This window comes from Bos grunniens, chromosome 20 (assembly GCF_055505025.1).
Source record: "Bos grunniens cultivar Pamir isolate PY7600 chromosome 20, Bosgru_T2T1.0, whole genome shotgun sequence".
Lineage (NCBI taxonomy): Eukaryota > Metazoa > Chordata > Mammalia > Artiodactyla > Bovidae > Bos > Bos grunniens.
In genome coordinates, this window is record NC_141184.1 from 31,663,715 (window position 1) to 31,687,514 (window position 23,800).

Genomic DNA, 23,800 nt, shown 5'->3' on the forward strand with positions numbered 1-23,800 from the left:
ACAGATTTCTTACATTAAGATTAACAGAAGCTTTTTATTAAATCTTTTTAAAAAATCTATCTTAAGTATCTATTTGGGAAAGAACACAGAAGGTCCAAATTGGGTATAGAAACAAATTATTACTGAAGGACAATAATCCAGAAATAAAAAGATTAAATCTTGCATATGAAACCATTTTATGAGTGGAAATGACAGCCCTGAACAATGGTATGAAGTTTTCAGACAGCATGAAAATTAGGTGACAGGGGAAGATGTTACAACTTGAAATTCATATCTAAGGAAACAACTGGACTAGTCTTCCAAAGACAAATAATATTAAGATAGCCATCGACATTTATTAGTCTTTAAAAAAACAAGTTAACTTAATTTCCTTTCTTTAATCCCCTTGTGAGTTTGCAGGCATGATTCAGCTTTGAAGTTAGTTTCTGCTTGTTAATAACTTTTTCATTGTGTTTTAATGTGTGAGAAATATTTTAAACTTGGATTTCTGATTTCAGCACCGAAACGTGCTCATCCTGAGATCCTGGGCAGCAGCACAGTGTATTAGCACCAGCACGGAACACTCAGTAGCTTCATCCAGGTTCAAATCTAGACTCTACCACTTCAGCTAAGTGATTCGGGAAGAATCTGAGGACTTTAGTGTCCTCATCTGTGCAAAGGCATAAAAGTATCTACCAATCAGAGTTGCTAACATGAATAAATCACTTGGCAACATGGAAAAGGCTTGAAGTAGAGTGGGTTCTCAATTCAGAAATCATACTCCTTGGTATTTATCTAAAGGATCTGAAAACTTTTTGTTCACACAAAACCCCACATAGGGATGTTTACAGTAGCTTTATTCATAATTCCCAAATTTGGATGCAGCCAAGATGTCCTTCAGAAGGTGAACTGATAAACTGTGGTCCATCCAGATAATGGAATAATATTCACACAGAAAAGAAATGAGCTATCAAGCCATGAAAAGACATGGAGAAACCTTAAATGTGTATTATTAAGTGAAAGAAGGCAATCTGAAAAGGTTATATACTGTATGATTCCCACTATCTGAAATTCTGGAAAAGACAAAACTATAAAGGTGGTAAAAAGGCCAGTGGTTGCCAAAGGAAAGGATTTTTAGATAGTGAAAATACTCTGCATGGTAACATAACAATGGATAATATCATTATATATTTGCCAAAACCCATGGAATGTATGTACATCACCAAGAGTGAGAACCCTATGCTAAACTACGGACTTTGGGAAATTATGATATGTCAGTGTAGGTTTATCAATAAATAAGTAAATAAAATATAAGAGAAAAGTAAAACAGTAGGTTCTGAAAATTGTTAGTAACCTCTACCTTATTACCATCTGGGAATAATATCTACCCTCTACCTCCTGACTTTATCATGAATCTTTTGGGAAGCTGAAACACAATAATAAATAAGAAGAACTTCTATAAATTATCCATTATGTTGGAATATTTCATGAAATTCTATTTAACTTATCATATGCTACTTTAGTGGAGTAGGAAACAACAACCCATTCCAGTATTCCTTTTTTAAAAATTTTATTTACTAACTTAATTTATTTTAATTGGAGGATAATTACTTTACAATATTGTGATGGTTTTTACTTGCCTGGATAATTTCATGGACAGAGGAACCTGGCAGGCTACAGTCCATGGCGTTGCAAAGAGCTGGACATGACTGAGCACACAACACATGCTACTTTAGAATGCATTTTCAGAAATTGTACCTGTTATGTGCTGTATCTACTTAACATCTTCAGGAGTCAAAATCTCTGACCTTAGAGAGTCTAACCTATTTCAACAAAATGAACTGCATAATAGAAGCACTACAGGTGAATTTGCTAGTTGTTACTTTTGAGAAAGACTTTAGTCCTGAGGCATTAAATAAACCAATACAGATACAGCAAAAGGAATATGAAAAAAATATATATATATAATATGAAGACAAATAAAGGTTAAAAAAGAACTTTCAATAAAGTTAGCTGGTGTTAAGTCATTTCAGTCATGTCTGACTCTGTGCAACCCCACAGATGGCAGCCCATTGGGCTCCCCTGTCCCTGGGATTCTCCAGGCAAGAAAACTGGTGTGGGTTGCCATTTCCCTTCTCCAGTGCATGTATGCATGCTAAGTCGCTTCAGTCGTGTCCGACTCTGTGCGACCTTATGGACAGCAGCCGACCAGGCTCCTCTGTCTATGGGATTCTCTAGGCAAGAACACTGGAGTGGGTTGCCATTTCCTTCTCCTATAAAGTTAGCTATCTGAGGTCAAGAGATCAGTTATGAGTGTTCTTTGGAAGGAATGACGCTAAAGCTGAAACTCCAGTACTTTGGCCACCTCATACAAAGAGGTGACTCATTGGAAAAGACTCTGATGCTGGGAGGGATTGGGGGCAAGAGGAGAAGGGGACGACAGAGGATGAGATGGCTGGATGGCATCACTGACTCGATGGACCTGAGTTTGAGTGAACTCCAGGAGTTGGTGATGGACAGGGAGGCCTGGTGTGCTGCAATTCATGGGGTTGCAAAGAGTTGGACACAACTGAGCAACTGAACTGAACTGAACCCATCCCAGTACAGGTATCATAAATTTTAAACATAAATGTATGTATGCATCTAAGTATGTGTGTGTGACCTTGGGTATAAAAACAAAACCAAAAGCAGACATTCTACTTTCAAGTTAAAAAAATGCTACTGGGATCTTTAATATCCCTCTCCAAAGGCTGTGCTTTAGCTTGAGGTCTGAACTGGGTAAATTCAGGCTTGATCTGCTACTTTTAGGATCTTTAAGGACCACAAGCTGGAGCCCAGGCATTAATCATGTACAGAAATTCAAGAAACTCAGACCTTGGGAAATGCATATCAGAGGGAAATCAAAACAAAAAAAATGCTACTAAATGATAAAAATTTAAAAAGAGTTGTCAAATTGCATATGTTTTGTTCTTCTTTAAGTATGATCTTCAAATTGTTTGGAGGGAATTGGAGGAAATTATGTTTCCAACACAACAGCAGAAATTGGGCATAAGATGTATTGTTTTCCTCCCTTGAAGTGCAATGATGTACAGTGGCAGAAGCGGCAGCTACAAAAATTATCATCAGCTCCCCAAGAAAACCTGAGCACTGGATGTCACATTTGTACTGAGTGGGACAGCACAGTGACTGCCCGGTAGCCTATTACCTATTTGTGGCCATCAACACTTCCATTCTAGATGGTGATACCAGAGGTTCATTACTGATTTTGTAACAGGAAGCTGTGGAATCAGTCCATGTAAAAATTTTGTGGAGCTTTCCAGGTGGCGCTAGTGGTAAAAAGAATCTGCCTGCCAGTGCAGGAGACTAGACGTAAGAGATTTGGGTTTGATTCCTGGGTCAGGAAGATCCCCTAGAGGAGGGCATGGCAACCCACTCCAGTATTTTTTGCCTGGAGAAGCCCATGGACAGAGGAGCCTGGTGGACTGCAGTCCACAGGGTTGCAAAAAGTCAGACATGACTGAAGCTACTTAGCATGCACATCATTTACCTTGTTCTAACAACGCTGCTCTTAGAAATGCAAGCTAAAGCGATGTCAGTTAACCACAGAGCTCCAAAGAGGACAGGGGCCGTGGACAGTGATCAGGTCCCTGGGTCCCAGCCCTGACAACAGCTCTGTCTTGCTGGTGTTCGTGTCTCATATAGCTCTCCTGGCTGTAAGCTTCCTTAGGAAGTGACGTATTTGTGCTATTTGTGCTATTCCAAAACATCCTGAGAAAGCTCGAGTCACTTACTTTCCAAGCTTTGGTGCTTCTGTGACTTGGTGAAGAGATTGCCCCTCCTCTCCCTGCTTTTACGTTGTGTGTGCACGTGTGTGCTCAGTTGTGCCTCACTCTTTGTGACCCATAGACTGCAGCAGGCCAGGCTCCTCCAACCACGGAATTCTCCAGCCAGGAATACTGGGATGGACTGTCATGCCCTCCTCCAGGGGATCTTCCCGACTGGGGATCGAATCTGCATCTCCTGCATTGTCAGGCTGATTCTTTACCACTGAGCAACCCGGGAAGCTCCCGCTTTACATTATGCTGGCATTAATTAGTACACTGCTTGTGTTACTTTCCTAGGGCTGCTGTAAAACAAGTCATCACAAACTTGGTGGCAAAAACAAAAGAAATCTAGTTTCTTATATCTCTGGAGGCCAGATAGACAAGTCAGCATTACTGGGATGAAGTGAAGGTGTTGGGAGGGCTGCACTCTTTGGAGGCTCTAGGGAAGATCCATTCCTTCCATCTTCAAGTCTGTGGTGGCTGCCAGCACTCCCTGGCTTGTGGCCTGTCACTCCAGTGTCTTCAAATCTTTCTGTTCCACCTTCATATTGTTTCTCCTCTGTGTGTGTGTGTGTGTGTGTGTGTGTGTGTGTGTGTGTGTGGTGTGTGAAGTTTCCCTCTGCTTCTATAAGGATACTATGATGGAATTTAGGGTCCAAATCAATAATTCAGCACAACTTGCCCATTTCAAGACCCTTCAACTTAATTACCTCTTTAAAGGCCCTTTCTCCAAATAAGGTAACACTTGCAGGTTCCAGGGACCAGGAAGTGGATATTGTGGAGGCTAGTTTATAGCTACTACATGACTCCCTTTAGGGCCAACTTCCAGTCCCCAGAGCTCAGCCTGTATCATTTGGAATTCCTCTGTCAAGGCTCCGCCTCTGTGTCTACCAGGCTCCAGCCTCAGCTCATGTCCCATCCATTAGCCTCTGGACTCTGGCCCCAGTATCCATCTCCTTCTAGCACTGGTGGTATCTTATAGGATGACTTTCAACTAGAAAGTTCTGGTAGTTAGAGTGCAGAGATAGATAAAGATAACCACCTTTATGGGAACTGAATTCTGAAAATAGTGAGGCCAAGACTTTAGCTACAGGTGAATATGAAAAATGTCAGATATGGACTGATAACTCTTCTCAAACAGAGAGTGGCTACCAAATCCACTGTCTTCTGTGACTATGCCACTTTTATGGACACAGCTAATATCCCCATCTCTCTCTTGGTCTCATCAGGTGAGCACCTGCATCAGCATCTTTTGATGCCCACCAACCTAGCACAGAGCTTGCTTTGCCTTAGACACAAATCAAGTGAGGGGAGAGGTGCATGCCTGTCTTTGAGGGGTCTGCTGTATGTTGACCCACTGCAGCCTTACAGCTAGTTAGCCTTGAGTTTTAGGAGCTCTGCCTGGAGCCATGTACCAGAGACATAGCTTTTATTATATCACAAAATCACAGTGCTCAGTACATGTAACTGTAACATGGTTATCATTGCCATCATACCTCTCGTGGGAAATAATGAATGTTTAACAAAGATTTGCCAGTAATATTAAGGAAGGCCCAGGTAGACTAAATAAAATAATAAAAATGTCCCTGAACCCTAGGGCCAAAGTTAGATTCAGGAACTAAACAGCTGTGGTTTTAAGAAGGTAGCCACTCACCAGAAAGGGTGGCATTGAAAAATGAGGCAAGCATCCCAGGGTGTGTGTGGTGGTTGGCAGCTGGTGAGGGCAAAAGGAAGTGCCTGGTGAGAGTCATTGACTTTGATGGAGATAAATATGATGGAAGTGCATAAACTCCACAAAGGGACAGGCTATTGATGAGATAAGGCAAGCGATAAGAAAGATTCCTCTTTCCAGGCTCATTCTTCCCTGAGAAGGATCTATAGAAACTGCAATGATTACATACAAAACCTAGTGGGGCCTGATCCTCCCCTCAAGTCCCCAGTTCTTCCCAGTGAAAGAGTTATGGGAGGGACTTCCCTGGTGGTCCAGTGGTTAAGACTTCACCTTCCAGTGCAGAGGGTGTGGGTTTGAACCCTGCTTGCGGAACTAAGATCCCACAAGCCTTGTGGCCAAAAACCCAAAACCTAACAAGGCAACATTGTAACAAACTCAATAAAGACATCAGGGTAGAGCCACAGCGAGGGGAGGGGACAGTAGTACCTCTGTCCTCTCTTGATGGAGATGGGGTCCAGCTCTGAACCTCACAGCCCACCTTCCACCCAGAAAGAAACCCCAGAACTGGACAGAGAATCAACCTGATTCTGAGATGAGAACACCCTGGCCTCTGGGACCTCCCTGCCTGAGACCAGAAGAAACTGACACTGTCTGCCTTGGCTGAGCTGTCTAGATGCTTCTTTTTGACCTAGTTATTTGGCATTTATCCCATTCTTTCAGCTCTTCTTTAGAATTCTGCCTGTCACTTGCTAGATTTATTATGCCAACCAGTCCCCTCCTGTTAAACTAAACTCTTCTTAATGTGTCTTCTTGGGACTGGAATGAATGCCTGACGGGATCTGCAAATGAAATACATCTCTGTTTATGGACACGAGGGAATGAAAACACTCCCCACAACTAATTCTTTCTTTTCTTCCCTCCCTTCTTTTTTCTTTTTCTTCTTCTCCCTACCCCTCTTTCTCTCTCTAACAAACGCCCCTCATAATAACATCCAAGCTGCCTTCTAGAAACTTGAATCTATATGATTCGGAGCAGATGAATACCTCTATTAACAGCAATTCTCAACCAAGGGTGATTTTGCCCCCACAAGACATTTGGCAAAGTTTGGAGACATTTATGGTTGTCACAACCTGGACAGGGAAGATGAAATGCTACAAACTTCTAAATGGACACAAGGCCAGGGATGCTGCTAAACATGTGACAGCCCCCAACAACAAAGAATTATCCAGCCCCAAATGTCAACAGTGCTGAGGTTGAACAAGCCTGGTCTGTAAGTCCACTTTTCAAGGCAGTGCTCCAAAAGTGTAAGCGTGTTCTCTAAAGGCTACTATTGCACTGGTGGGTAAAATGCTCTTGGAAAAGCCTAACCAATTAGCTAAAGAATTTTGGGATGATCTACACATCATTCTGTTCAACAGTGCTTTGGGACTTAAGTCTTACCAAGTAATTAAACATAGATCATACGAGCTTTGTAAGAAATACTGTTCTCTGGGGAGAAAACGTTCCCCACTCACACCTTGTCACAGGTTCTAACAGCATAGCCACAGAAACCTGTGACAGCTTGCCTGTATTTATTCTAATAATGAAGCCACCCAGCCCTCCCCCATCACTGAGCCCTTGATTACTATGAAATCAGACACCATGGTAGGCAGACACACGGAGCTCGAGCTGTTACCAACAGTTACCTGGGTGGACAATCCTGTTCATGACACTTCTTCTGTCTCCCATTGGGTTGTGTTTCTGGATCACAGAATGTAGCTTTCACTATCCCACGGCCCTTCTTCACGCAATGGGCAGTCTGGCGGCGGATACCTGGGGGTTTAACAGAAAGGTTCACACGTATTAAACCCGAGCCCACATTCTTAGTGTCAGATGAGGCCCCTGATCATGCCTATAACTGATGAGAAAGTTGTCCATAAAGTATTTGGTCTTTATTTTTATTTTCTTAAAGATTTTTTTTTTTTTTTTGATGTGGACCATTTTTTTAAAGTCTTTATTGAATTTGTTACATTACTACTTCTGTTCTATGGTTTGGCCTTTTAGCCATGAAGCATGTGGAATCTTAGTTCTCCGACCAGGGATCAAATCCACATCTCCCGCACTGGAAGGTGAAGTCTCAACCAGTGGACTATCAGGGAAGTCCAGAGTATTTGGTTTTTAAAGTAGGAATGGAGACCTCTTTAAATCTGCTCATGCTGCTGAACGCAATGGGTGAAAAATATCTTCCTAAGTAAGGACCAAAGATAATATAGGCCAATTAATATGTAATCTAGTATACAGATTCCACTCTAGCTGTGGAGACAAGACTCCACATACATATGCCAGATAAAACACAAAGTGAGATTTAAATACTGAAAACAGATGCCACCACCAGGTGTTGCAACACAATCCGACTTATTTAGTTTAATAAAAGAGAGGAATGGGAGCTTTATATTAGTTGGGGCTTGTAAACTCTGAAAGACAGAAATAAAATTCAAAATAATGTTGTGAAGTTGAGAGGTTATGTTTTTTAAAGTAGAGGGTTCTGACAGCAGGGATCGAAAATACTATTGCCTTTGACACCAGGTTGGTAAGTAAGAAAGAGAAGCACATAGAAACGGTCGGGTCTACAGGTGAACACAGCCCACGTGGGGGCTGGATTTGACTTTGGATATAGAATGATAGTTGGGTTCAATCCCTGGGTCAGGAAGATCCCCTGGAGAAGGGAATTGCTACCCACTGCAGTATTCTTCCCTGGAGAATTCCTTGGACAGAGGAGCCTGGCGAGTTACGGTCCCTGAGAGCACAAAGAGTTGCACGTGAATGAGTGACTCCTTTCCCAATTTGGAAGCAGTCTTGTTCCAAATATGGACTGGTTCCAAATTGGGAAAGGAGTATGTCAAGGCTGTATATTGTCACCTTGCTTATTTAATTTATATGCAGAGTACATCATACAAAATGCTGGGCCGGATGAAGCACAAGCTGGAATCAAGATTGCTGGGAGAAATATCAATAACCTCAGATATGCAGATGACACCACCCTTATGGCAGAAAGTGAAGAGCAACTGAATAGCCTCTTGAGGAAAGTGAAAGAAGAGAGTGAAAAAGCTGGCTTAAAACTCAACACTCAAAAAGCAAAAGATCATGGCATCTGGTTCTACCACTTCATGGTAAATAGATGAGGAAACAATGGAAACAGTGAAAGACTTTATATTTTGGGCTCCAAAAGTTCCGGGAGTTGGTGATGGACAGGGAAGCCTGGCCTGCTGCAGTTCATGGGGTCACAAAGAGTCAGACGTGACTAAGAGACTGAACTGAACTGAGCGACTAACACTAACTGAGTAGTAATTAATCCAGGTAGTGCTTGCCTTGCCCAGGGCACTGTTCAGACTTGTATGAAGACGCTTACTCCTTGGAAGGAATGTTATGACCAACCTAGATAGCATATTCAAAAGCAGAGACATTACTTTGCCAACAAAGGTTCGTCTAGTCAAGGCTATGGTTTTTCCTGTGGTCATGTATGGATGTGAGAGTTGGACTGTGAAGAAGGCTGAGTGCCGAAGAATTGATGCTTTTGAACTGTGGTGTTGGAGAAGACTCTTGAGAGTCTCTTGGACTGCAAGGAGATCTAACCAGTCCATTCTGAAGGAGATCAGCCCTGGGATTTCTTTGGAAGGAATGATGCTAAAGCTGAAACTCCAGTACTTTGGCCACCTCATGCGAAGAGTTGACTCATTGGAAAAGACTCTGATGCTGGGAGGGATTGGGGGGCAAGAGGAGAATGGGACGACAGAGGATGAGATGGCTGGATGGCATCACTGACTCGATGGACATGAGTCTGAGTGAACTCCGGGAGTTGGTGATGGACAGGAAGGCCTGGTGTGCTGTGATTCATGGGGTCGCAAAGAGTCAGACACAACTGAGCGACTGATCTGATCTGATCTGATGTGTTTATGTGTGTGTGTGACTACCTATGTATGTCCCAGACAAATATATACACATGCATAAATGTGTGTGTATGTATAACATAGCACCTATTATCTACTATGATGTGTAATAAATAAAACCTCACAACCCAATGAGGTCAACACTATTACTATTGCTACCTAACATATGAGAAAACAGGGCACAGTGAAGTCATACAGGTTAAGAAGGGAAAAGAAAGGACCACTGGCTTTACTAGCTAGGACATCATTGGCAAGAGAATGTGGAGGAGTAGCCAGACATCACGGATTGAGAGGTGAAGGGCAGGTAGGAAGAGTGTCATCATCTGTTCTGAAAGAGCCAATGATTCCATGCAAAATAGGAAAGGCTGGGTGGGAAGACTGAAGATGGAGGCCCCAGACAAGAGAGCAATTGACCAGCACAGAGACGGGCACCCTGAGCTCTCAGGGCATCTGGGCCTTGAGTGGGCTCACTGGTGAAGCCCAGAATTTGAAGGGCCACATGTGCACCAATAAGCTAGTCACTTCCTTGCTTTAGTGCCAATTACATGAAGGGATTGCCCATATCCACAATGCTGGCAGGACCCAAAATGGGGAGCTCCCCTACCACACACTGCATCACATGCCCTTACATGGACTCATGCCAATATCTGGGGCTAGCTTGCATATTCAGATGCCAAAGATTGTATCTCAGATGAGACGGTTGGATGGCATCACTGACTCAGTGGACATGAGTTTGAGCAAACTTCAGGAGACAGTGAAGGGCAGGAAGCCTGGTGTGCTGCAATCCATGGGGTCACAAAGAGTCAGATATGATTGAGCAACTGAACAACAACAAATTCAAAAATGTCAGAGGGAAATGCAAAACAGTAAGTGAAGACTTTAAAATGAATCAACAGTATTTTATTGTTCACTCAGTTCAGTTCACTTGCTCAGTCATGTCCAACTCTTCGCAACACCATGGTCTGTAGCACGCCAGGCTTCCCTGTCCATCACCAACTCCTGGAACTTGCTCAAACTCATGTCTGTCAAGTCAGTGATGCCATCCAATCATCTCAACCTCTGCTGCTCCCTTCTCCTGCCTTCAATCTTTCCCAGCATCAGGGTCTTTTCCAATGAATTGGCTCTTTGCATCAGGTGGCCAAAAGGATTGGAGTTTCGGCTTCAGCATCAGTTCTTCCAATGAATATTCAGGACTGATTTCCTTTAGGATTGACTGGTTTAATCTCCTTGTAGTGCAAGCGACTCTTAAGAGTCTTCTCCAACACCACAGTTCAAAAAGCATCAATTTTTCAGCACTCAGCTTTTTTTATGGTTTAACTCTCACATCTATACATGACTACCAGAGAAACCACAGCTTTGACTAGATGGACCTTTGTTGGCAAAGTGTTGTCTCTGCTTTTTAATACACTGTCTAGGTTTGTCATCAGAGAAGGGGATGGCACCCCACTCCAGTATTCTTGCCTGGAAAATCCCATGGGCGGAGGGAGCCTGGTAGGCTGCAGTCCATGGGGTCGAGAAGAGTCAGACACGACTGAGCGACTTCACTTTCACTTTTCACTTTCATGCATTGGAGAAGGCAATGGCAACCCACTCCAGTGTTCTTGCCTGGAGAATCCCAGGGATGGGGGGCCTGGTGGGCTGCCATCTATGGGGTCGCACAGAGTCGGACACGACTGAAGCGACTTAGCAGCAGCAGCAGCAGCAGCAGGTGTGTCATAGCTTTCCTTCCAAGGAGCAAGCATCTTTCAACTTCATGGCTGCAGTCACCATCTGCAGTGATTTTGGAGCCCAAGAAATTAAAGTCTGTCACTGTTTCCATTGTTTCCCCATCTATTTGCCTTGAAGTGATGGGACTGGATCCTAGCTTTCTGAATGTTGAGTTTTAAGCCAGCTTTTTCATTCTCCTCTTTCACTTTTATCAAGAGGCTCTTTAGTTCCTCTTTTATTGTTTAGTTCCTAATTTTATTGTTAAATCAACACTGTTTAGTTCTATTTAAGGAGAAGGAAATGGCAACCTGCTCCAGTGTTCTTGCCTAGAGAATCCTGTGTACAGAGGAGCCTGGTGGGCTGCTGTCCATAGGGTTGCATAGAGTTGGACATGACTGAAGCGACTTAGCATGCATGCATGCATTGGAGAAGGAAATGGCAACCCACTCCAGTATTCTTGCCTGGAGAAATCCCAGGGACAGAGGAACCTGGTGGGCTGCCATCTATGAGGTTGCACAGTCGGACACGACTGAAGTGACTTAGCACCAGCAGCAGCAGTTTTATTTAAAGAGACAGGTAACATTTCAGTCACTCAGGCTTTTTCAAATGATAGACTATGTGCTCTTTTTTTTTTTTTTTCATATAAACAAAGTACTACCAACAGCTTGAAGCAACACTATAAAAGAAACTTTCATGGCATAATGACTGAGTCATTGTCTGGAAAGACACACACACCTGTAGAGAAGTCTTATATAATACGAGTGGAGTGGAGATTGCAATGACTGAATCCAGAAAAACTGACATGGAATCTGCCATTATAGAAGAGAAAAAAAGGAAAACGCTTAGATCTTAGAAGTTTCAGTAAAACTTTGGATAGTTTGGCAAATTCTTGATGTCAAAACATAAAAGGCAACTGTCAGATGACTCTCATAGGTTGGAAATATCCCCCCACAGAAGGCTTGTTTCTGTGCATTAATAGCAAAGATAAGTCAGTGCTTCTTACTCCAGAAGTAGTAGGAGGGCAGAGACATTACCAACAGTCCCCGCCAGAAAGTTAATAACATTTCATGAGTCAGTCTGCTAGACCAGCAGCCAGATGAGTGGATGAATGGGCCAGGCAGATACTGCCGGGTGCATGGGGGAAAATAAACAATGTGTCAGAGTTTCTCTGTTGGAATTAATGGTCATTGTTGTTGCTGTTCAGTTGCTCAGTCTTGTCTGACTCTTTGTGACCCCATGGACTGCAGTACGCTGGGCTTCCCTGTCCATCACCATCTCCGGGAGCTTGCTCAAACTCATGTCTATTAAGTTGGTGATGCCATCCAACCATCTCATCCTCTGTAATCCCCTTATCCTCCTGCCTTCAATCTTTCCCAGCATCAGGTCTTTTCTAATAAGCCAGCTCTTTGCATCAGGTGGCCAAAGTATTGGAGCTTCAACTTCAGCATCAGTCCTTCCAAAGAATATTCAGGATTGATTTCCTTCAGGATTGATTGGTTTGATCTTGCAGTCCAAGGGGCTCTCAAGAGTCTTCTCCAACACCACAGACCACTAATCTTCTATTATTCTAGCTCTTGAGTTCTCACTTCATAGATACAAAGCTAAGCCCAAACCTTCCAATGAGGGACCCTGACTCAATAGACTGATTACTCCCAGGTTATAGGAACACAATACCTGGCCAGGTGCTTCTGACTCTACTCAGGTACTTCTCTGTTCATTTTGTAAAATGTAATCTATAATTCCATCCCTTATCAAATTCTAGTTAAATAAGTAAGACAAATAAAATCCAAGAGTCCTAGGTTCTAGTCTCTACTTTTCCTTCTACTCATCACTAGTTTAACAGCAAGAAATGAGAATAATGACATTCAGACTGTTTAAGAGTGTGATGCTGAGCTAGTTTATTTCTGGGAGTGTCTTCTACTTTTATAATCTATAATCCATGAAGAGATGATAAAGTTTAATCATGGAAAACTGGCTAATAAGTGAATTCTGGTTAATAAAATTTTACCATTAACTTGGAAAAGTTTGTTTCAACTGCCATCAGAATGCCTCCACATTGCTAGTTCTTGTTGCCTTGGTGACAAACTGTATTTTCCAAAGATGGCTACAATAATCTGTCTTTTGGTATGTTCTTCTCTAGTTACCCTGACTTTGGACTGAATGCAGAAATGAAGTTATGTGAGTTCAGAGGTGAGGTCATAAAAGACCATGTGGCTTCCCTCTAATTCTTTAGAATCTGTCACTCTCAAGACCCTCCACCTGCCATGGAGTAGGAAACCCCCACCCTTGGAGAGACCAGGTATAGCTACTCCAGTTGACAGTCCCCAATGAGTTATCCAGCCCAAGTGCCAATCATATGAGTTAAGAAGCCTCCAGATGACTCCAGCTCCTAGGCATCTGAATCATTCTTTGCCACCTGGGTCTTCCTAGCTGAGGTGTCAGACACTGTGGAGCTAAGGCATGCCATCCCCACTGTATCCTGTCTAAATTTCTGACCTACAGAGTCCTACCTACGGGCATGCATGTTAAGTCACTTCAATTGTGTCTGACTCTTTGTGACCACATGGACTGTAGTCCCCCAGGCTCCTCTGTCCATGGGATTCTCTAGGCAAGAATACTGGAGTGGGCTGCCATGCCCTTCTCCAAGGGGATCTTCCCAATCCAGGGACTGAACCTGAGTCTCTTAGATCTCCTGCATTGGTAGGTAGGTTCTTTACCAGTTCAATTTTATAGGTAAGAAGCCATAGTAAAATGGGCGTTTTAGTACACTAAATTTAGGTTGCTATGTTATACAGCAATAGTAACTGGAATAGTACTCAATAAATGCTAGCTTCCTTCTTTTCTTGAGTCAAGACCCAGAGCTACCAACGAGCTTGGCTTGCTAGGAAACTCACCACTACTGATTTTATTGACTTTTCATTTCATCCTCTCCTGTGTTTTCTGTTTTCATTCCTTTTATTTTTTTTGGTTTTCACTCCAGGTTCACTCTGCAGAAGCTGATGCTATGGATTTCTGTGGCTTCCAATTAAATTTGGGAAATGGAGACACTATTTCTTTGGATAACTGCTCCTCCTTTTACTTCTTTAGGCCTAGGATGGTAGCTTTGTTCCCTCCATCCTCTACTATTAATGGATGGACAGAGGTAATGAATCACTTTTCTTGGCTTCCCTAAGCCCTACGCACACCTTTGAAAGTGGTCAGGGTATTCTGTTTGGGTGTGCAGGGCACCCTGACTGATAACGTCTCCATTGTAATAAAAAACTCAAACCATTAATTATGAGTGGCATAGTCATTAATCAACTCTGTAAACCAACTGCTGAAACAACAGAATCTTTCTTGACATAGGATATTGTAATACCTCTTTGTGGAGGGGGTCAGAATCAGTCATTATTTTAAGAGTAGTGATCATGATGTAACACTGCAAATGCAGAAAGTGTAACAGATTAGGTTGAATCTATGTGACCCTGACCTTTTCCTGTAATTCAAAAAAGAAAAATGATGTTGGCTTTTAAATCTGGCTTGCCTTTTGACCCTTTAACTTACACACTGAACACAGCCCACAAAGAAATTCTAAGTAATTAAGGTGCCAATCAATATGTTGGCCCAGAACTAAGTTAACTGATTATCTATAAGTATGTACTTGAAAAGGGCAGTAAGTGGAAATCAATCACATTCTAAATAGATGAGAATCAAACCCAAAGTTTTATAGAGGAATCTGAGTCACTGTCTCCACATATAGCAATGAGAATGTCACTGTGAAGCTGTAAACACATAGGAAACTTTTTTAGACACTGGTAGTGAGCAGTTTGGAGAAAGCAATGGCACCCCACTCCAGTACTCTTGCCTGGAAAATCCCATGGACAGAGGAGCCTGGTAGGCTTCAGTCCATGGGGTCGAGAAAGAGTTGGACTTGACTTAGCGACTTCCCTTTCACTTTTCACTTTCATGCATTGGAGAAGGAAATGGCAACCCACTCCAGTGTTCTTGCCTGGAGAATCCCAGGGACGGGAGAGCCTGGTGGGCTGCCATCTATGGGGTCACACAGAGTCGGACACGACTGAAGTGACTTAGCAGCAGCAGCAGCAGTGAGCGGTTGGGGCTTTCTTGAGGCTCAGAAGGTAAACAATTGACCTGTGATGTAAGAAACCTGGTTTGACTCCTAGGTCAGGAAGATCTCCTGGAGAACGGCATGGCAACACACTCCCATTTTCTTGCTGGAGAGTTCTGTGGACAAAGGAGCCTGGTGCACTACAGTCCACGAGGTTGCAAAGAGTCAGACACGACTGAGTGACTAACACACAGTGAGAGATTAATTAAGAACTTTTACTTTAAAAAAAATGGAGAACAGTGTGGAGATTTCTTAAAAAACTGAAAATAGAACTGCCTTATGACCCAGCAATCCCACTGCTGGGCATACACACTGAGGAAACCAGAATTGAAAGAGACACGTGTACCCCAATGTTCATCGCAGCACTGTTTATAATAGCCAGGACATGGAAGCAACCTAGATGTCCATCAGCAGATGAATGGATAAGAAAGCTGTGGTACATATACACAATGGAGTATTACTCAGCCATTAAAAAGAATGCATTTGAATCAGTTCTAATGAGGTGGATGAAACTGGAGCCTATTATACAGAGTGAAGCAAGCCAGAAAGAAAAACACCAATACGGTATACTAACACATATATATGGAATTTAGAAAGATGGTAACAATAAACCCTGTATAAGGGACAGCAAAAGAGACACAGATGTATAGAACAGTCTTTTGGACTCTGTGGGAGAGGGAGAGGGTGGGATGATTTTGGAGAATGGCATTGAAATATGTATAATATTATATATGAAATGAGCCACCAGTCCAGGTTCGATGCACGATACTGGATGCTTGGGGCTGGTGCAATGGGACGACCCAGAGGGATGGTATGGGGAGGGGGGGAGGGAGAAGGGTTCAGGATGGGGAACGCATGTATGCCTGTGGCGGATTCATTTCGATATATGGCAAAACCAATACAATATTGTAAAGTTAAAAAATAAAATAAAATTAATTTAAAAAAATTATCTTCATATACACTTGAACCTGATCATCTTGAGTGAAATTATCCTTTGATATAAAGAACAAGTTTCTTATGTCCAAAACCAAAACATAATTAAACAGGACAATACAGTTCATCATATTCTCAATTCAATATTGAGACTGTAAAATAAAGGGAGACTGTTATATTGTTAATTTAGCTCATACAAGATTTTTCTGACTCAAAAATTTAATTTATGAGGGGATAAACTGAAGACTTAGCTTATTGTAATGATCTGTGGCAGAAAATGTAAGATTTCCTATTATTTTAACTTAAGATCAAAGATACTCAAGCCCTGAATATTTAATCACAGCATCTGAAAGAGATTCAAAGTACTGTATACCAAGTCTTCAAAATACTGACAAAGAACAAGATCTTTTTTAAAAAACCATCATTTGAGAGTAAGTTAAGCAGTACACGTTAAATTTTACACTAGCACACAAATTGATAATTCTCCTAAAACTGGACATAACCTTGAGTATAATAATATGAGATGAAAACAAACACTGCCACAATTCTCTTAAATAAACAGAAATAACATTTAACTTCATAGAAGATGGGAAGAATAGGAATTATATAACTATATGTCTTGTTGGCAAGTCCATCTAAATCTATCAACTTTCAATTTCAGTTCCCAGTAAACATACATTTTGTATTTTCTGGCTCCTTGACTCCCTTCATCTCTGATTTCCTTGATCAGTGAATTCAGATCTGTCCTTCGTAATGAAGGTTCAGTCAAGAAGAACTTGAATCCCATCACTGCAAGAGCTCAAACACATTGATGTGTGTGTGTGTGTCTTCAACAACTACAATGTCAACATTAACACCACCACCACTGGAATTAGAAATGGTTTTGAATCCTGCTTTTAACATGTATCAAATGATCCTGGGCAATCTTTCTAACCTCTTCTAACCTCATTGTCCTCATCCTCATGTTGATGAGAGTATTGTATAAGGTTTCTGTGAGGATATAAATGATGCATACACTCTGATATATACATGATGTATCTAAGATGATGTCCCCTAAGTCCTGGCACAGTGCTTAATGCATGTTAGGTCCCTGAGAAAAGATTTTAACCTGAACGTGAAGCTTCTTTGTAACCCACTCACTAATCATGGGACATTATTTGCCTGCACAGCTCTGTTTTCTGAATGTTGTGAGGTCAGGGTTGGCTTCACACTCTGATACCAAGGAATAGAGCAAATCTAACTCATCCTGTCCTCATACTCCAATAATGTAAGCTTCTTACTACAAACAGCGGGACCCTGATTTATACGATTGTTTCTCTAGCTCAAAAGGACATTGAAACTGACTTCAGTAAGTAAAAATATTAATTGGACATCAACTAATGAGGTTTGATTTTATTATTATCCATTGCTGAAACCCACACTTGTTACAACACTGGTTAAGACTTAAGGCCAATAGTTTCCTCCTCCCTGAAATCCCAATGAACTGATTACATATACTGACTGTCACCGTCAGAAAGAAATTTTTAAAGAAAAAATAAGTACATAAGATATACTCAAATAGGAGCATTGCTGGTGCTTGAAGAATGCGTAATGGAATGAGATGGGATCCATTTTCAAAACTTAGGATCAGGAAGTACTCTTTCCTGCTTATAATTCCTCTTCTACACCTGCTATGTGCACATCAGTCAAAGCACATGCTTAAAAAAGAGGCAGAGGCCAGAAACATCTCACAAAACTCACAGGTTAACAAGAAAGCAGTCAGCCAGCAATTTCAAGACACACTGAGCAAAGCCAGCCTTCAGAGAAACCAACTGAGAAACCCCCAGAAAGTACATTATTAGGGAACCAAATTAAGGTCCTGGAAACAGGGAAGGGACTAATCTCTGCTGGCCGCATGTGATAAAAAAAAAAGGGATGGGATGCAATGAAGATGACCAGCAGAATACGAGAACATTAGATTAGCTACCTTGGAAAGGATTCTGGTTAAAAGTTCCATATGTAGGGAACTTGGAAGGTGCCACTCTGTTGTAATGACAAGTAAAAAACCTGGACAGACTGAAAAACCAACTATTCTTGAGCATGTGAGAGGAAAGGGTATAGGTCAAACTGCTATCTTCAAGACTTGAGACATAGACGAATAGAGGGAGTCACAGATTCCCAACTTCCCAAAGCAGAGACTCATAAGTGGACCACCATGGGAACCTGAATTTCACCAACTAAATGAATGCTCACATGCTAGTGAAGTAATGCTCAAAATTCTCCAAGCCAGGCTTCAGCAATACGTGAACCGTGAACTTCCTGATGTTCAAGCTGGTTTTAGAAAAGGCAGAGGAACCAGAGATCAAATTGCCAACATCTGCTGGATCAAGGAAAAAGCAAGAGAGTTCCAGAAAAACATCTATTTATGCTTTATTGTTTATGCCAAAGCCTTTGACTGTGTGGATCACAATAAACTGTAGAAAATTCTGAAAGAGATGGGAATACCAGACCACCTGACCTGCCTCTTGAGAAATCTGTATGCAGGTCAGGAAGCAACAGTTAGAACTGGACATGGAACAACAGACTGGTTCCAAATAGGAAAAGGAGTCCGTCAAGGCTGTAGATTGTCACCCTGCTTATTTAACTTATATGCAGAGTACATCATGAGAAACGCTGGGCTGGAAGAAGCACAAGCTGGAATCAAGATTGCTGGGAGAAATATCAATAACCTCAGATATGCAGATGACACCACCGTTATGGCAGAAAGTGAAGAGGAACTAAAAAGCCTCTTGATGAAAGTGAAAGTGGAGAGTGAAAAAGTTGGCTTAAAGCTCAACATTCAGAAAATGAAGATCATGGCATCCAGTCCTATCACTTTATGGGAAATAGACGGGGAAACAGTGGAAACAGTGTCAGACTTTATTTTTTGGGGGCTCCAAAATCACTGCAGATGGTGACTGCAGCCATGAAATTAAAAGACACTTACTCCTTGGAAGGAAAGTTATGACCAACCTAGATAGCATATTGAAAATCAGAGACATTAATTTGCCAACAAAGGTCCATCTTGTCAAGGTTATGGTTTTTCCAGTGGTCATGTATGGATGTGAGAGTTGGACTGTGAAGAAGGCTGAGCGCGTGAAGAATTGATGCTTTTGAATTGTGGTGTTGGAGAAGACTCTTGAGAGTCCCTTGGACTGCAAGGAGATCCAACCAGTCCATTCTGAAGGAGATCAGCCCTGGGATTTCTTTGGAAGGAATGATGCTGAAGCTGAAATTCCAGTACTTTGGCCACCTCATACGAAGAGTTGACTCATTGGAAAAGAGTCTGATGCTGGGAGGGATTGGGGGCAGGAGGAGAAGGGGATGACAGAGGATGAGATGGATGTGAGTCTGAGTGAACTCCGGAAGTTGGTGATGGACAGGGAGGCCTGGTGTGCTGCGATTCATGGGGTCACAAAGAGTCGGACACGACTAAGTGACTGAACTGAACTGAAACATTAAGAAAAGAGTAACTAAAGACCCTCTTGATGAAGGTGAAAGAGGACAGTGAAAAAGCTGGCTTAAAACTCAACATTCAAAAAACTAAGATCATGGCATCCAGTCTCATCAGTTCATGGCAAATAGATGGGGAAACAATGGAAACAGTGACAGACTTTATTTTCTTGGGCTCCAAAATCACTGCAGATGGTGGCTGCAGCCACGAAATTAAATGATGCTTGCTCCTTGGAAGAAAAGCTATGACAAACCTATACAGCATATTAAAAAGCAGAGACACTACTTTGCCAACAAGTAAAGCCATCTAGTCAAGGCTATGGTTTTTCCAGTAGTCATGTATGGATATGAGAGTTGGACCATAAGGAAAGCTGAGCGCCGAAGAATTGATGCTTTTTAAACTGTGGTTTGAAGGAGACTCTTGAGAGTCCCTTGGATAGCAAGGAGATCAAACCAGTCAACACTAAAGGAAATCAATCCTGAATATTCATTGGAAGGACTGATGCTGAAGTTGAAGCTCCAGTACTTTGGCCACCTGATGTGAAGAGCCAGCTCACTGGAAAAGACCCTGATGCTGGGAAGGATTGAAGGCAGGAGGAGAGGGGGACGGCAGAGGACAGGATGGCTGGATGGCATCACCGACTCAATGGACATGAGTTTGAGCAAGTTCTGGGAGATGGTGAAGGACAGGGAAGCCTGTTGTGCTGCAGTCCATGGGGTTGCAAAGAGTCGGACATGACTGAGGAATGAACAAAAACAATGCCAGATACCAAACCACAGACCCAGGATAATGCCAAAAAACTACATCTAGGCATATCATTTTCAGATTATAGAAAATCAAAGACAAAGAAAAAATATTGTGAAACAAGTCAGAGGGAAAAAACACCTTACTCACGGAGGCACAAAGAAAAAACTGCATAAGACTTCTCAGAAATCTCACAAGCAAGAGGAGAGTGGAGTGAAATACTAGAAATGTTGAGAGAAAAAAACCATGGCAACCTAGAATTGGGCACCCTGTGAAATCACCATTCAAAAGAGAAGCAGAAATACTTTTTTAGACAAACAAAAGTGGAAGGAATTTGTTGCCAGTAGACCTGTGGGAAAGTAATGTTAAGAAAGAAGGAAAGCATTAAAAATCAAAAATTTGGATCTATATTAAAAAAAGAAAAGCATTAAAGAAGCAATAAATGAAGGTTAAATAAAAACTTGCATTTTTAAAATTCTGAGCTGATCTAACAGAAAACAGTTTGTTAAAAATATTAATAATAATACCAACAGTGTATTGATTATGATGCTTATGTGTATATGATACATATGTATATGGGCTTAGGTACATACACAAATGAAATGAATGACTGAAATGATACAACAGACAAGAGGCAGTAGTAACTAGGATATTTTGTTATTACAAGGTATTCTTACTGCCTATAAAGTGGTATAGCGCTATTAATATTTGAAAGTGGACTTGGATTAGCTGTAAACATGTATTGCTAATTCTAGGGCAAACACTAAAAAAAAAATAGATTAGCTACTCTAGGCTAAGAGTTCTCACTAGTTCATTAGTAAAGGCAACTAGAAAGTTATCAGATCTCTACTGTGTACTACTAGTAGTTTATTTTATATATTTATGCATATGGTAAACTATATAATCCTTATTCCAGAGCATATATCTAAATCTGTCTCAATGAATCCTATTATTTTTATGAAGTCCTACATATTGAAACATGTATATTTTGATATTTTGGGGGGGTTAATATCTGGACTTGGTTGATCCAACTTGACAATTACAGAGGACAAAGGGATTCCCTGTTGGCTCAGATGGTAAAGAATCTGCCTGCAACGCAGGAGACGTGAGTTCTATCCCTGGGTTGGGAAGATTCCCTGAAGAAGGGAATGGCAACCCACTCCATCCAGTATTCTTGCCTGGAGAATTCCATGGACAGAGGAGCCTGGTGGGCTCAGTCCATGGGGTCGCAAAGAGTTAGATATGACTGAGTGACTAACACTTTCATTCTTTTTTTAATCATACTTGACAATTAACAGAGGACAAAGTCAGATGGAATAGCACCAAGATAAGTGCAATTTTACAAAGTCAACGAAGTATCTGACTCTGATTTTCTGTCTTCTAAGCATCACTATGGGCTTCCCAGGTGGCTCAGTGGTAAAGAATCTGCCTGCCAATGCAGGAGATGTGCATTTGATCCCTGGGGAGAGAAAATCGCCTGAAGGAGGGAATGGGAACCCAGTCCACTATTCTTGTCTGCACTACCCTATGGACAAGGGAGCCTGATGCTATAGTCCATGGGGTCACAAAGAGCTGGACTGAATGACTTGAGCATGCACAATCACTATATGGTCACCTATCAGGATTAGAGAGAAATGCATGCCCTAATGTATTATTCTCACCTTTTATCAAGGATATGTGGACATATCCCAAATGTATGATTATTTTGAGCCTTCATAGCAATACTGTCAGATAGACCCTGTAAGAACTAGTTTCAGTGACTGTAGGTATCTGTTCTACATGCATTTATTTCTAATGAACATGATCTAGTTTCTAAGGCAGTTTAGAACAGTTCTAGCAATCTCCAGGAGCTTCCCATGGTCTTTGGAATTGTATTTACCTTTTCCTATCAGAACACGATGTTTCTTAAACAAAGGGACAATAATTATACTCCAGAGAGAATTCAGCCAAACCAGGTGATGTCCAGAGTGGGGCAGTGGGAAATGTTCCCCCTTTGGTGCAGGTCATCGGTGTACTTCTACACCTAAAAACACAGCATCGAGGAGACTACAGAGCACAGAACTGGCAGAGGTCACGCTCAGAGGTGACGACTCACTGTCTCAGAGTAGTGCCACTGCTCTAGGTTTTACTAGACATAAGGCAGTTTTGGTTAGAATGCATTACAACTAGAAGCTTCCTGTAGTACTGAGGTTAAAATAGGGCAAGACTATGGCTTTTACATTCTTACAAAAGTGAGCTTGAGGTTTTGCCAAAATATTTCTTTTTAGTAAGGAGTCCTGAAGCTTCCTAAAGGTCAACACAGCATCTGTGTCAAGCCATTTCTGCAGCTGTTCCTTCGCAGATAATTCATTGGTTATACTTTTCTGGTTGATCTTTTGATGGGTGACTGGGGTAAATTTTCTTCAACAAGCCTCTTGTAATGAATGGTAGTGCTCATTCTTCCATTCCCTTCCAACCCTTCCCAAGGGATAGCTCATCCTAAATTCTCCCAGAGTCACCCCAAAGTCATGCCCCACAGATAAAGCAGGAGTAAAATCAAATATGGCAGAGAGGATAGAAGAATGAACACAAACAGAAGGAGACACTGTTGTTGTTATACTTTGAGTTCTCTTTGAAAAGTGGGCTGTGGGAAATAAGTGGGCTGGCTTTGATGATAGCCAACTAAATTTATAATATTCTCTTGCCAATTCTTCATACGTATTTCTGCTCTCAAAGATAAAAATTTAAAATAGACTAAGGAAATAACATCTTAGTGGATTTTTTTAAATCATAAACTTCATTTTAAGTAACTTGGTTACCTCAACTGTTAATAAAATAAAAGCAGAAAAAAACAGGCTGCCTTTTTGCCAGATTTAATCAGAATGCTGTATCTACAATAATCAACATAACTTGCTTCTTGTCCTTCACTCATTTCAACAAAAATTATTGAATTTTCTCCCTAACTATATTTTTTGGATTCTTCATTTTGTTCTTGTTCCTGGAGGCATGTTGGTTTAAATTCATCTTTGAAAAAAGAAGAAGGGGTATGTATATGGAGGCAAAACATTCTCTTGAAGCCAACAGATATAGAGTTGCTAGAAGAAGCTGACTGTACACACAAGTTGCCTGATTGGGAAGCGGAATCCTCTTGATTTAGAGACGTGTGACAGCCTTTGGTGGGTGGGCACAGGCAATGTCCCACCCGTCCTTTTTTTTGGCAGGTCAAGACTGAGCCAGCAGAGGCAGAGCTCTATCTTTCCCTTGGAACATATCATTTTGGTTCTCCTTCAAAGCCTTCTTCCAGATAAGAAGCCAATGACTGATTACATCTTAGTGAATTTATACTTTAGTAGCTCTCTGCTCCAAATAGACAAGAGTAATTCGTAGGTGTTGGAAAAGACTCCTGAGAGTTCCTTGGACTGCAAGGAGATAAAACCAGTCAATCCTATAGGAAAT

At 41.6% G+C, this 23,800-nt stretch overlaps 1 protein-coding gene across 12 annotated transcripts in view; it reads right to left on the reverse strand.

Moving 5' to 3' along the window:
- Nucleotides 1–23,800, reverse strand: part of ADAMTS12 (ADAM metallopeptidase with thrombospondin type 1 motif 12) — a 395,312-nt gene that overhangs the window by 80,258 nt on the left and 291,254 nt on the right. For all 12 annotated transcript variants that reach the window (XM_086361321.1, XM_086361330.1, XM_086361323.1 and 9 more), the window contains one exon: nt 7,161–7,287. In XM_086361321.1, the coding sequence (XP_086217447.1) occupies nt 7,161–7,287 (127 nt within the window). The remainder of the gene's footprint in view (nt 1–7,160; nt 7,288–23,800) is intronic.